Source organism: Cavia porcellus, unplaced genomic scaffold (genome assembly GCF_034190915.1).
Source record: "Cavia porcellus strain 051 isolate PalLab524CR breed Dunkin Hartley unplaced genomic scaffold, mCavPor4.1 scaffold_13, whole genome shotgun sequence".
In the NCBI taxonomy this organism is placed as follows: domain Eukaryota; kingdom Metazoa; phylum Chordata; class Mammalia; order Rodentia; family Caviidae; genus Cavia; species Cavia porcellus.
The window spans coordinates 18,344,674-18,356,619 of record NW_026947496.1 but is presented as its reverse complement, the minus strand read 5'-3'; the positions used below and the strand labels follow the sequence as shown (position 1 = coordinate 18,356,619).

The window sequence follows — 11,946 nt, the reverse complement described above, 5'->3', positions numbered from 1 at the left end:
GCACTCAGGATCCTTTGGCTGCCCTTAGCTATAAATATGTGTTAGTGTCTTTATTCTCAATGTGAGTTGCACTAGAGGTGGTACAATGGAATTCTACCCTAGAATTCCAATAATATTTCCATGGGATTACAAATATAAACTTCCCAGACCGAGGACAGGAAAAGGGACCTCTTAGAGAAATATTCTAGATCTCCTTTGATTGCTATATACCAATTGTTAAATGCCATTTCATGAACATATGTGTGGCTTTTATTTCATGCAAATTAAACCTCAATTTAAAAAGCCATATTTGTGCCATAGTTATTTAGCCATACTGCTATTGTTGAACATTAGTTTATCCAGTTTCTCACAATCACACATTATATGAAAAATATTCTTGTACATATTCTAGGCTGATTCATATGAAATTATAAATGCTGAACATTTTAATATATAAAAACAAGTTTCTGGCTGAGGATGTGGCTCACAGCCCTTGCCTTTCAGGCACAAGGCCCTGGATTTGATCCCCAGCACCACACACACACACATTTCAGTGATCTTACCTAATAATTTTTTGGACACACCATACTGTCTTAATGCATTATTATTTTTTTTTAGAACAGGAATCAAATTCAGGACCTCACGCTTACCTGGCAGGCACCGTGCCACTGAGCTATATCCCCAGCCCCCTAATAATTTCTTTATTATGTTGATTATTTCCTGAGGTTCAGTTATCAGAGTTGGATAACTTGAACAAAATTTATGAATAGGAACAGGATTTGTGAATACTGTTAAATCACTTTCACTAGCAATGTGACATATATACTTCTACTAACCTTTTAAGCATCTGATATACACCTCATTTTTAAATTGTTTATATTTTTGTAAACAAGAAAAGCAGAATTATAATTCTGCTGCCACTTGATATGGTCAATGACCCAAGACACAAAAGAAGGAGCACAATTTAGTGGCCAAAGAAAAAAGAATTGGGAGCCTTGATCACAAATTGGCTTCTCAACTCAAGGGAGCTGAGTTACAGACATAAGATAGGCTTGAGAAGGGACACAGAAGATATTACAGGGGAGAGTATTCATATCTTTTCTAGGACTAGGCAAAGATATTCCAGGAACTTGGGTGTCATTTCTTCATTTCTTTTCTAGTCTGGTGTTTTTGGTCACGGCAGGTGGAAGATGTTTTTAACCTTGAAGGAGCTGAGAGAGACTCTAGGAAAGTCTACCTCAGGTTAAACTTGCATTATAAACCTTTTTAAAAATTTCTCAAATCATTCACGGGTCCGTGTGTACAGCTGAGCAGAATCTGACCCAAAAGGCAGCAAAGTGACAGACACAACGTGTAGACAGAGATGTCAAGCCTTTTTATTTTATTACAGGGTGGTCCTGGGGATTAAATTCACAACCTTGTGCTTGCCAGGCAGGCGTTGTGCCACTGAGCTATATCCCCGGCCTCTGCCAAGCCTTTTTATCCCCTTTTAAGTCCCTTGTCATCAGATAGCTGCAAGCCCAAGAAAAGTATCCACGTTTCAGGAAAAGTGGCCTTCTAGACCCTGGAAAGCAAGCTAGGCAATCACTGTATAGCTACACTGCGGACATCTTATCAATGGCAAACGAGAGGGATACTAATAATATAATTCTGTCCACCTGCACGACCTCCAACACTAGTGATCTTTAAGTAAACTAAGAGCAAGTGAAGCTAGAGGGTTCATTTAGGTTCCGCCGTGATAGTTACTTTGATAGATACCCGTGTTATCTTCCACAATTATCCTTCTCCTCTTTCCCAGCACTCTATACCTCTCTTGTGACTAGGAACACTTTCGTCTGGTATGTGCATGTGGTACAGTAAGGAACTGACCATTGCTTCCTGGAAAAGAAGTAATCATTGTTTACCCTTGGAAGACAACAACATCGCTTTTGTCTTGAGATTTTACAGTATAATGCCTCACACATTTCATTCATTCATTTAACAAACATCTCTGAGTTTACACAAGGGACCACTAACTGATCCATGCAGTGACCTTGAGGCGACACTGTTTCGAATATGCTTTTATTACACAGGTATTTCTTAACATTCACGCCCTTTACGTTTTACATTCTAAGATTGCGACCTTTTCTGTCCGCGAGCTCTGAAAGTTCAATCTTCAAGTGTACTATGGAAGCACCATTCCCTCGGGACTGTTAATAATTCCTTACAACGCACCCAGAGCTGCACCTTGGGGAACTTAGCTCTGGCAGAGTTAATCAGTAAAATCTAGGGCAGCCTGGTGGCCCTGGGCTTTTCACCGGGCTTCGGCGACCAGTGGAGTAATTATCATTTTACTGACAGCAGTTAATGAATATGCAAATCGCGCCACAGGGCGCTCGCTCCAGTAAGGCCCGCTGGTTCCTCGCCACGCCCATCGAGGGGCGGGACCATCGAAGTGGGCGGGGCCTCTCCACCCCTCGCCGCCGCCGCCGCGCCCGGGGCAGTAAGGGCGGGCCGCGCCACCGCCCACGCTCGCTCCCGTCGTCGGACTCGGGGCCCGGACGCGCGCGACCGCCGTGAGCGCGCGCCCGGGCCAGTGACCGGCTCGGGATGGACTGCGGCTCCGTCGCTGGGAAAAGGCTGAAGCGTCAGTCGGGTCGCCGACGCCTCCTGCTCTTCCTGCCCGCGGGCCGCTGCGCAAGCCCGGTCGACCTTGGAACCCCCGCGCGCCGCGGCCTCTCCCGGCTCCCCGGCGGGCTGGGGGCGCTGCGGCCCCGGGGCGGCGCGTCACGTGCGTCGCCGCTGCTCCTCCTCCTGCTCGTGCCGTCCCCGCGCCGGGCCGCCGCCGCCCCGCGCCGCCCGCTGGCCGAGTGGGAGCGCGCGCGCCCCGGGCCTCAGGCGCCCCGGGCAGGGCGCGGCACGTGGAGGGCCCCGGCGGGGACCGGGGCGGCAGGCGTGCTCCTCCCGGGCCCGGCGGCCTCGCTCGCGTCCTCCAGGAGAGGTGAGAGCCGGGCGGCGGGCGGGTGAGCCCGGTACACTGGGGCGAAGGTTTGGGCCCGGCCGCCCCGGGGGACCGCGCCCGGCGGGCAGGCGTGGGCGGGGAGGGCTGCGCCGGCCGGCGGGAGCTCCGATTTCCACCTGTGGGCGCCTCCGAGCCGCAAGGCGTGAGCGGCTAGAGACCGAACTCCGGGGACGGCACGCGCAGGCTGAGAATTTCACTTCAAACCCCAACAGAGTCCGTGTGTGGTTCATGCAGGGACCGCGAACGCCCGTCCTATGTCTGGCTCTTCTCCAGGTCCGCGCGACGGAGCAGTCCGCACAGTTTCCCGCCCTCCGCAGCTTAATCGGAACACAAGACATGCAATAATCGTTGTTTGTGTTATGTGGAAATACATATATACTTCGTACATGTATAAGGTTACACATAATTTGATAAATGTGATAGGAAAATAGAGGTTCAGCGTTGGCCAGTGGAGTGGGCAGGTGAGTTAAATCCACCTTTGAATTTAAAGGGATCAAAATCAGTTTCATTGAGGAAGTGGCATTTGAATACATGTTGAAAGAAGAGAGGGATCACTGCCCAGCAAAAGAGATTAGGAGAGGAGACAGGGTCGAATTTGCGCAAATTGCTTGTAAGAATATCATCATACCGGACAACCAGAAAATGTGGCACACATACCCTGTATCATATATGTATCCATTAATAGACATTGGTAACCACATCTTTTTTTTCCAAATCTTTTCAAGAGAAATGTTCGTCAAATATTGGCTACATCTAAAATCAAAAATGCCTTTGACTAGGGGAGAAGTGATGGAGGAAGTCTGAATGGGATGGGGGTATGTAACCAACTCTGTCAGCGTCCTGAAGCAATCCGGGGTTGTAGTTATGCTTTGCTGTACTGCCATTAACATGCTGGTAACTGTCTCTCTTATAGTTCTAAATTGTGGAGCAAAAGCAGTTTCTTTCTCATGGGTTTGTTGTCGTTATGTCAGAAAGGTGGTATTTTGTTTTAATGTCGAAGACCTCATTTTGGGAGAATGGAGTACCCTGGGATCGAACTCAGGGCCTTGTACTTGCCAGGCAGGCTCTTATGCCACAGAGCCAAATCCCTGGCCCAGATCTCATTTCTTGAGTCTTGAAAGGAGGGTGAATGTGTAAAAAGGGGCCGCAAAACAGAGACAGTTAAACAAGCGGACATGCCCAAGAGCCTTCAGCAAAAGAATATTTTTATTTTTGTTCCTTTATTTTCATCCTGGTGGTTCGTTCGATACCAGAGAACTTGGTAGGATGACTTAAGGGCCGTATGAGAAGGAAATTTGTATGTGGCTCTTTATCTGTACAAGACTTAACTTTGGGCCTCTGTGTACTGATAGGATTTTTAAGATAATTTTGGTCCGCGGAACTTTTCCGGAAAGGAGAATTGGGGCTGACACTTTAGCACAGCTGGGCGTGCTTGTCTCCTCCTAGTGGTGGGAATTCAGAGTGCCACTGTGTCCTTAGGTGTTGCCCTTTGACGGCAAGGTGGCATTCCCTTCCCCCAGCAGGGGTGGAGAGCCAAGTGGAGCGTTGCCAGACCTTTTGTTGGCTTTTCAGAAAGCAATGTTTCTTTGAAGTAAGTGTGCTATTTCTGGTTTCCGTTGACTCTACCAAAGAAAAAATCGATTATGTCCAAATCATCATTAGCTTGCTTAGAAAGTGGTGGTGCTACTGTTTGGTTTGGTTTGTAAATGTGCGGGTGTGAATGGAAGGGGAGGTGGTTCATATTTTAGTCATGGGGATGGTTATTTTATTTTGTCATCAGAAACAAGCCATTTGGGACTAGAGTAACCTCGTCGTCATTCCCCTCAAGCCATTCCAGACTTGGCGTTTATTGAGTTCCCGGGCACAGCCCAGCCACACCCAGAGCTGGGTGAGGTGGCCTTAGCAGACCTGGACGGGTGCTTTCTTTCACCTGTCCACTCGTCACAGTTCTCAGGCTGCCTTTGCTGTGTGCTGGGCAGACCTTGTTGGGCTCTCCCTGTAAAGGCCAATTCTAGAGTCCCAGGACCGGGGATAATTGGTGGGAGAGGAGGAAGTACCAGATTTAAGTCAGTTTATTTATGTGGAAAAGAGATGAAGAAGAGAAAGGAGTTGATTTTAAAGGTTCTTTCAAGTCTCACAGTCCAGATCCTAGACGTTATAACAGTTCATTTATAAAAACTAAAAAACAATTACCGGCCTGCTGTACACAAGGCCCCCTGCTGGATGCCGGAGAGAAATAAAGACGGCTGCTCTTAGCGGGAGACAGGACAGAGTTGGAGCCCAGCCTGGGTAACTTAGTGATTTAGGGAGACCCAGTCTCAAAGGGTTGGGATAGAGCTCCGTGTGGGAGACCAGGTTTGATCTCCAGCACTAAAAACAAAGAAAACCCAAAGTCCTCTTCGGCACCTTGGGCTCACAGGTGACACAGAAAACCCAAAGTCCTCTTCGGCACCTTGGGCTCACAGGTGACACAGGGATGGAAATACTAAGTGCAATGACGAAGCTACCTGTACTGAGCTGGGAAGATAGGGAATCTTTATTACCTTGGTGGAGCACGCAGGGAGAACTATAAAGTGTAACACAGTGCCAGGCCTGCAAAGACCAAAGTAGGAAGGCCTTTGTATATCTGAGCTCCATGCTATAGGCCGGCAGGCCTTTAAAGAACCTATTTTTACCAGCAAACACACATGCCATTGTAGTTTACATTTTGTCAGTCAGCAAACAGTGCTGATGGAAATATTGCATCTCATACTTAACTTCGATGCTTAACCGCCTCTGCCCAAATTGCCAGCAATTTGGGGATGCCTGCCACAGGCTGTATCTGATCCATGGGATCTTGTCCATGTCATATTTTTGCTTGCTGCTTTCCTTTAGAGCTCTTGAGAGAGAGAGGGTGGAGAGTGATTGTCTATTAGCTGAGCTAACTCTGAGTCACGCAGGAGACCTGTAGAGAAAACCTGTGATCTTTGATTTCATAGATGACTCTTCTCCCTGGCCTCAGGCTGGTGCCAGTCAATGGTAAAACTAGAAAAATGAGGACATTTACAGCAAGATTTTCATGTAGCTAAGTTTAGTAACTGAAAAAAAAATGTTTTTGAGCAGTGTCTCGCTATGCAGTTCAAGGTGGCCTTAAACCCACTAAGACAGCCAGGCTGGCCGTGAACTCTCAGCAGTATTTTGCCTCAGCCTCCTGAGTGCTAGGATTACAGGCGAGAGCCACCATGCCCGCTGTTACTGACTTTAAATGAAGGGTCTTTTAAATTGTCCGCCTTTTTCCTTCTTGGAAAATATGTTTTTTTAGCTTGGTAGTAATAGTAAGAAGCTATTATTTAAATGTCTTCTGAAAATTTAAAAACTGGTAACCCAAATGTTGATCTAATTTTTTAAAATAACTTATAGTAGTTTGGCATCTGAAAGCTAGGAAACCATTGCAGTGTACTCTATTACCTCTCTTAGATGAGTGCCTTGAAACAAAAGGGGTTTGGTGTGTTGTTAAATATATGGTAATTCTTTAAAAAGGTAAAGCTTATTAGAGCACATCCCCTGAGATCTAAGTTTTTGCAGAGACAGCACAGTAAACTACCCTTTATGAATATAGATACAAAATCTTCAACAGAATAAAAGGTAAATCCAGCAGTGTAGCCAGGAATATTGCGTGTCGTGATCAGGTAAGTGTCTCAGGAATGTTAGGTTCATTAACATCTGAAAATTCATGTAGTATACCTTATCGGAATGGAAGTCAAACCTACATGCTTATCTCAACAGACCCAGAAAAAGCATTTTCAAAATTTAATGCCCTTTCATCATTTTTTAAGACCCTCAGTAAACTAGCAATAGAAGGGATCTTAACAGCTAAAACTTAACAGCTAAAACATTGGGCAGTGACTTAGCTCAGTGGCAGAAGCACCTGCCTGGCAAATATGAGGTGGCTTCAATCCCCAGTACCAAAAAGGGAAAAAAAAACCCTTCCATCATGTTTAGTGGAGAAAGACTGTACTCTTTGCATCCCATGTAATATCACTGAAGAAATTAAAAACCTAAATAAATGAGAAGACTTCCCATTTGTATTGACCAGAGTACTTAGTATTATTAAGTTGGCAGTATTGTATTCCCCAAATTTATCTACAAATTTAACACAGTCCCTCTCAAAATCTCAGTTGACAGTGGGCGTGGTAGTGTACACTTGTTTTTTTGGTTTTTTTTTTTTTTTTTTTTTTGGTCTTTTTCGTTTTTTATCGGTACCAGGGATCGAACTCACGACTGCCTGCTTGTAAGGCAGGTGCTTATGCCGCTGAGCTAAATCCCCAGCCCCGGTAGTGTACACTTGTAATCTTAGAATTTAGGAAGCTGAGACAGGATCACTGTGAGTTCAAGACCAGCCTAGGGGTACATGGTGAGTTCAAGGCCAGCCTGAACTGCATACCAAAAAACCAAAACAGCAAAAATTTTCACTTGGCTTCTTGGCAAAAATTGCTTATGCTGTAGTTCATAAGAAAATGCAAGGCGCTCAAACGGTCTTGGAAGAGCAGTCTCAGATCCATTTTCTGAGGTCAGAACACAACCAAACCATAAGTAATCAACAAAGTACGGTGCTGGAATGAGGACAGACGTATGATCAGTGGGAAACCATGGAAAGCTTATACATCGTGATCATGACAAGACAGGTCAGTACAGAAAATGGTGCTGGGACAACTGGATATTACTGCAGAGAATCCCTATATTCAAAAACTCAGAATAAACCAAAGACCTAGCTATAAGAGCTAAAACTCTTTAGAAGAAAACAGTGTTTTCTTGCATATGACATCAAAAGCACACAATAAAAGGAAACAGATTTGGGCTTCATCAAAGTTGAACTTTTGTGCTTTTGTGGTGTGGCAGGTCTGGCAAACAATCAGTTGAGCGGGGCTCCCATGTGATCCAGAGATTCCGCGGCTGGTTACACACGCTTTAGTCCATAGACAATAATCATAATAGCCAAGAGGGGGAAGCAGCCTGTGTCCTTCAGCTAGTGAATGGATAGGGAAAATGTGGCATGGAGTATTGTCTCACAATACCAGGAAGTAAAGAATTGACAAGTTCCGCGACATGGATGGCACTTGAAAACGTTATGCGAAGTGAAGGATCCAGTCCCTTTAGCGCTGTGTATAGGGGATCCCCGTGGTGTGCAGCAGCAGAGACAGTGAGTGAGTGGATCATGGTTGGCTAGGTAAGGAGGCGGAGTGAGAAAGGACGGGAGGTCTGGAAACTGATGACTGAAGGTACGGAGTTTCATTTTGGGGATGAGGAAAGTGTCCTAAAGTTGATTGTGGGGATGGATGCCCAACTCTGTAAGTACACTAGAAGCACTTGAATTTTACACTACAGGTGGGCGGATTGTGTGCTGTGTCAGTTACATCTCCTGAAAGCTGTGGCAAAGAATCAGATCCCAGGACGTGACTTAGTGGTAGAGCACATGGTTAGCGTGCATGAGGCCCACGTTTCGATCCCCAACTGCCCCAACCCCCCCCACACACACACACACAAGCTGATAGGCTTTTGGGGCGCGCCATCCTTTTTCCACAGTGCTGATTTGTTGGGAGCCGCAGCCGAGCCCGGTCGCCTTACTTGGCGGACATGAGGCCTGTAAGAAAGAGCAAAGCCTGAGCTAGATTACCCCTCCCATGGCGCTTATCTCCTGCTTCCTGCTTGGTAAACAACCCGCTCTGTAAGATAGTCTGCCTAGCAACAACTGATGTTAGCCAATCAGCCCGCATCGCGCACTTTGAACTGATTGGCCACTGTAACCCTATAAAAGTGAGTGCCTCTCCCGCCACGAGAGAAGAAGCACGGAAGGAGCCACGGAGAGCGGACCGGTAGAGGCTTCGGGACAGACTGTAGAGAAGAAGCACGGAAGGAGCCGCGGAGAGCGGACCGGTAGAGGCTTCGGGACAGACTGTAGAGAAGAAGCACGGAAGGAGCCGCGGAGAGCGGACCGGTAGAGGCTTCGGGACAGACTGTAGAGAAGAAGCACGGAAGGAGCCGCGGAGAGCGGACCAGTAGAGGCTTCGGGACAGACTGTAGAGAAGAAGCACGGAAGGAGCCGCGGAGAGCGGACCAGTAGAGGCTTCGGGACAGACTGTAGAGAAGAAGCACGGAAGGAGCCGCGGAGAGCGGACCGGTAGAGGCTTCGGGACAGACTGTAGAGGAGAAGCACGAAAGGAGCCGCGGGGAGCGGACCGGTAGAGGCTTCGGCCGGGAAGAATCCCGGGGCAGACTGTGCGGAGAAGGAAAATAAAGAGAGCCTAGCCACTGCCAGATCTTGTCGTGTGTTCTTCCTGCCGGCCGGGAGCGACACCGACACTGACTTGCTTTTGTTTGCCGTGAGCTGTGTTTTGAACTTCCTTTCCTTTCCATTCTAGAGCTAAGCCTGTCTGCACCATGCCTGCAGCTGGAGCACAGAAGGACAGGTTTCACCTCTCCGGGGCACCAGAAGCTCTACTTCGACACCCATGCCTTAGTGTGCTTACTGGAAGCAAATGGTAATCCTCTCTCGGGTCTCTAAGCGCCCAGAAAACACGGTTCCATTTATTTGCTCATATTTCTCTTTGATTTAGCCTGCAGTAACATTTCAGTCACTCTTTAAGTCCTCATTTTTTTGTTTAAGGCCATTTTTGCTTTCTCACTGCAATGGAGATTTTCTTCTCACTTGTTTCTGTTTGTGTGAAATACAACTTTATACCATCACCGTGGAAGAGCTGTGTCATCAATAAAAATTTAGACGCAGGTCAGTAAAACTCAGAAACAGTGTCTCCGACAAGCGAGTGTGAAGCACAAAAGAGGTAGTTTCATCACTGTGCGTCCTGTGTGCTTTTAAGAATTTTGCAAAAGTGAGATGTTGCCGAGCTGCAGGTATTGATTATTTCCACCTCGCTGTTTCATTTATTGCTGCAGTGTTCATGGCATTTATTCAGAGCACACTTGGGATATGGGGACTATTTGCATACTTAATCATACTCAGATAAATGCACTCGTAATAATTCAGTATTGTGTCTTCCGTATAGTCTCAAAATCAGAATTTCAAATTATGCCCTTGAAAAAACTGTTTTTACCTCACTGTCTAGTTATTTATCCAGTTGTAGATGGCTCATATTTGAAAAGCTAACTGGTGTATAATAAATAATGTTCACAGCTTTTCTTGTCCAACTTGAAACGGGGTTTTTTTCACTAAAACTTCTTTCAGCTGGGACATTTAAAGGAAAATAGACATGGGGGTATAAAGTTAACAGAGTATACAGTTTTCTTACTTTTCTAGATTTTAAACCTTGAGCCGTGGTTTTTTGCATCTTTTAAGACCACAGCTGTGCGGGCTCTGCCTATGTGGGGGTTTGCGCCTCCGCCATGGAAGGGCAGAGTCAGTGGACTGGCTTGGAGGAGGTCAGGCAGATCTCCAAGGAGCATTCGCCCTTTCTTTATGAGAGCTGAGAGCTGTGTCTCCTGCTACACAAAACCGCTAAAGCTGCGACCTCACCCCTCTGCTTGTGCGCTAATGTCTCATTCCTGCAGCTCAGAACTCAGGTCCTAAGGCTTAACTTCTGATTTTTCTTCTTTCTCCTTCCTTGAGTGATTATAAATTATATGCTTTGGAGTTTATCGTCTACACAAATCCCTCTAGGACCTCACACATGCCAGGCAGGTACTTGTGCTGCTGAACTAAACCCCCGGCCCCACATTTTCTTCTTTAAATATGCATCTTTGTTGAGTTAGTCCTATGCTTAATCTCATCCAAACAAATTATATCACTTAACAACTTGTTTCAAACAAATACACCATTAATTAATTGGAAGAATCAGTAGGTTCTTCTGAAGTTCTCACCAGTGGAAACATTTAATAGAGTTACTTTTCAGGGACTAAGTTTTCAACATTGTATTAGGACTTCTAAGGTGAGATATGAGTTATCTGTAGTTGCTAAAAACAGTAACAATATGAATTGAATCTATAATTCAGTTCACCATCATTTAAGTATGAAAAATCCACCCCCCTGCAATTTTGGCCCTTCAGATTGGTGACTGAAGAATATTGGAAGGAAAAAGAAAGAATTGATTAAAATCACTTAACAGCTAGATTACTATTTATAGTCAACAATAGTCAATACTTAACTAATTTATGTTAGATATAAAATAATGGTGATTTCCTATTTAAGAAAATTATTTTTAATAATGAGCATTTTAAAATTAAGTATCTTATCCACTGTAGAAAATTTACACAATTCAGAGAAATATGAAAAAGGGAACACAAATTCTGATGAGTCTGTTAAATTACAGAAATAGCTGGCTGTGCAGCTCAGTAGTAGGGTCTGTGCCTAGCGTGCTTGAGGCCTGGGTTCCGTCCACAGGGCCCCAGAAGGACCACTGCAGGAGCAAGCTTTGCATCTATGACTTTGAGCCTTGCTTTGGTTTCCACCCACCACTGAGTTCCAGGCATTCCCTGTGTAAACGATTCTGGATGGCTTGGAAGCAGCCCAGCCTCCCCGCTGTGCACGGGGTGACAGACACTCCCCCCCCCCCAGACCCTAGTCTCCACACCTTCTCCTCACACTCCACACCTCCTCACACTGTGCTTTCCTGAACTCAGACCGTCATAAGAATGTGAGTTTGCGGTGTAATTTTTTCCCCTGACAATCGCATTTCTCTTGAATGTGGTGTATTTGTGTGCTTGCCTAGGATTTACGACTCAACAAGCAGAAATCATTGCGTCTGCCTTGGTCAAGATCATGGAGGCCAACGTGGACATTGTCTACAAAGACATGGTCACCAAGGTGCAGCAGGTGGGTCTCGCCCTTGGTTTTCACTTGACACGAGCTCCAGGCCTTTCCTGTGGTGGTAAATATTCTCTGAGGATGTGGTTCTAATTTGTAAAAAAATTTACATGTTAAATAGTGTGATCTGGGGAGTTTTGTGAATTTGAAATCTGAGAGAATATTGGTTTTA

The 11,946-nt window shown here is 45.9% G+C and overlaps 1 protein-coding gene across 2 annotated transcripts in view; it reads left to right on the top strand.

The window, feature by feature from the left end:
- Nucleotides 1–2,436: 2,436 nt before the first annotated feature.
- The window catches only part of Mcur1 (mitochondrial calcium uniporter regulator 1), a 30,186-nt gene continuing 20,676 nt past the window's right edge, over nucleotides 2,437–11,946 (top strand). Inside the window, exons 1-3 of one of the 2 annotated variants that reach the window (XM_063259900.1) lie at nucleotides 2,437–2,959; nucleotides 9,379–9,498; nucleotides 11,680–11,783. In XM_063259900.1, coding sequence (XP_063115970.1) covers nucleotides 2,569–2,959; nucleotides 9,379–9,498; nucleotides 11,680–11,783 — 615 coding nt within the window. In that variant the 5' untranslated portion in view covers nucleotides 2,437–2,568. The remainder of the gene's footprint in view (nucleotides 2,960–9,378; nucleotides 9,499–11,679; nucleotides 11,784–11,946) is intronic. The other variant, XM_063259899.1, reaches the window with a different exon arrangement.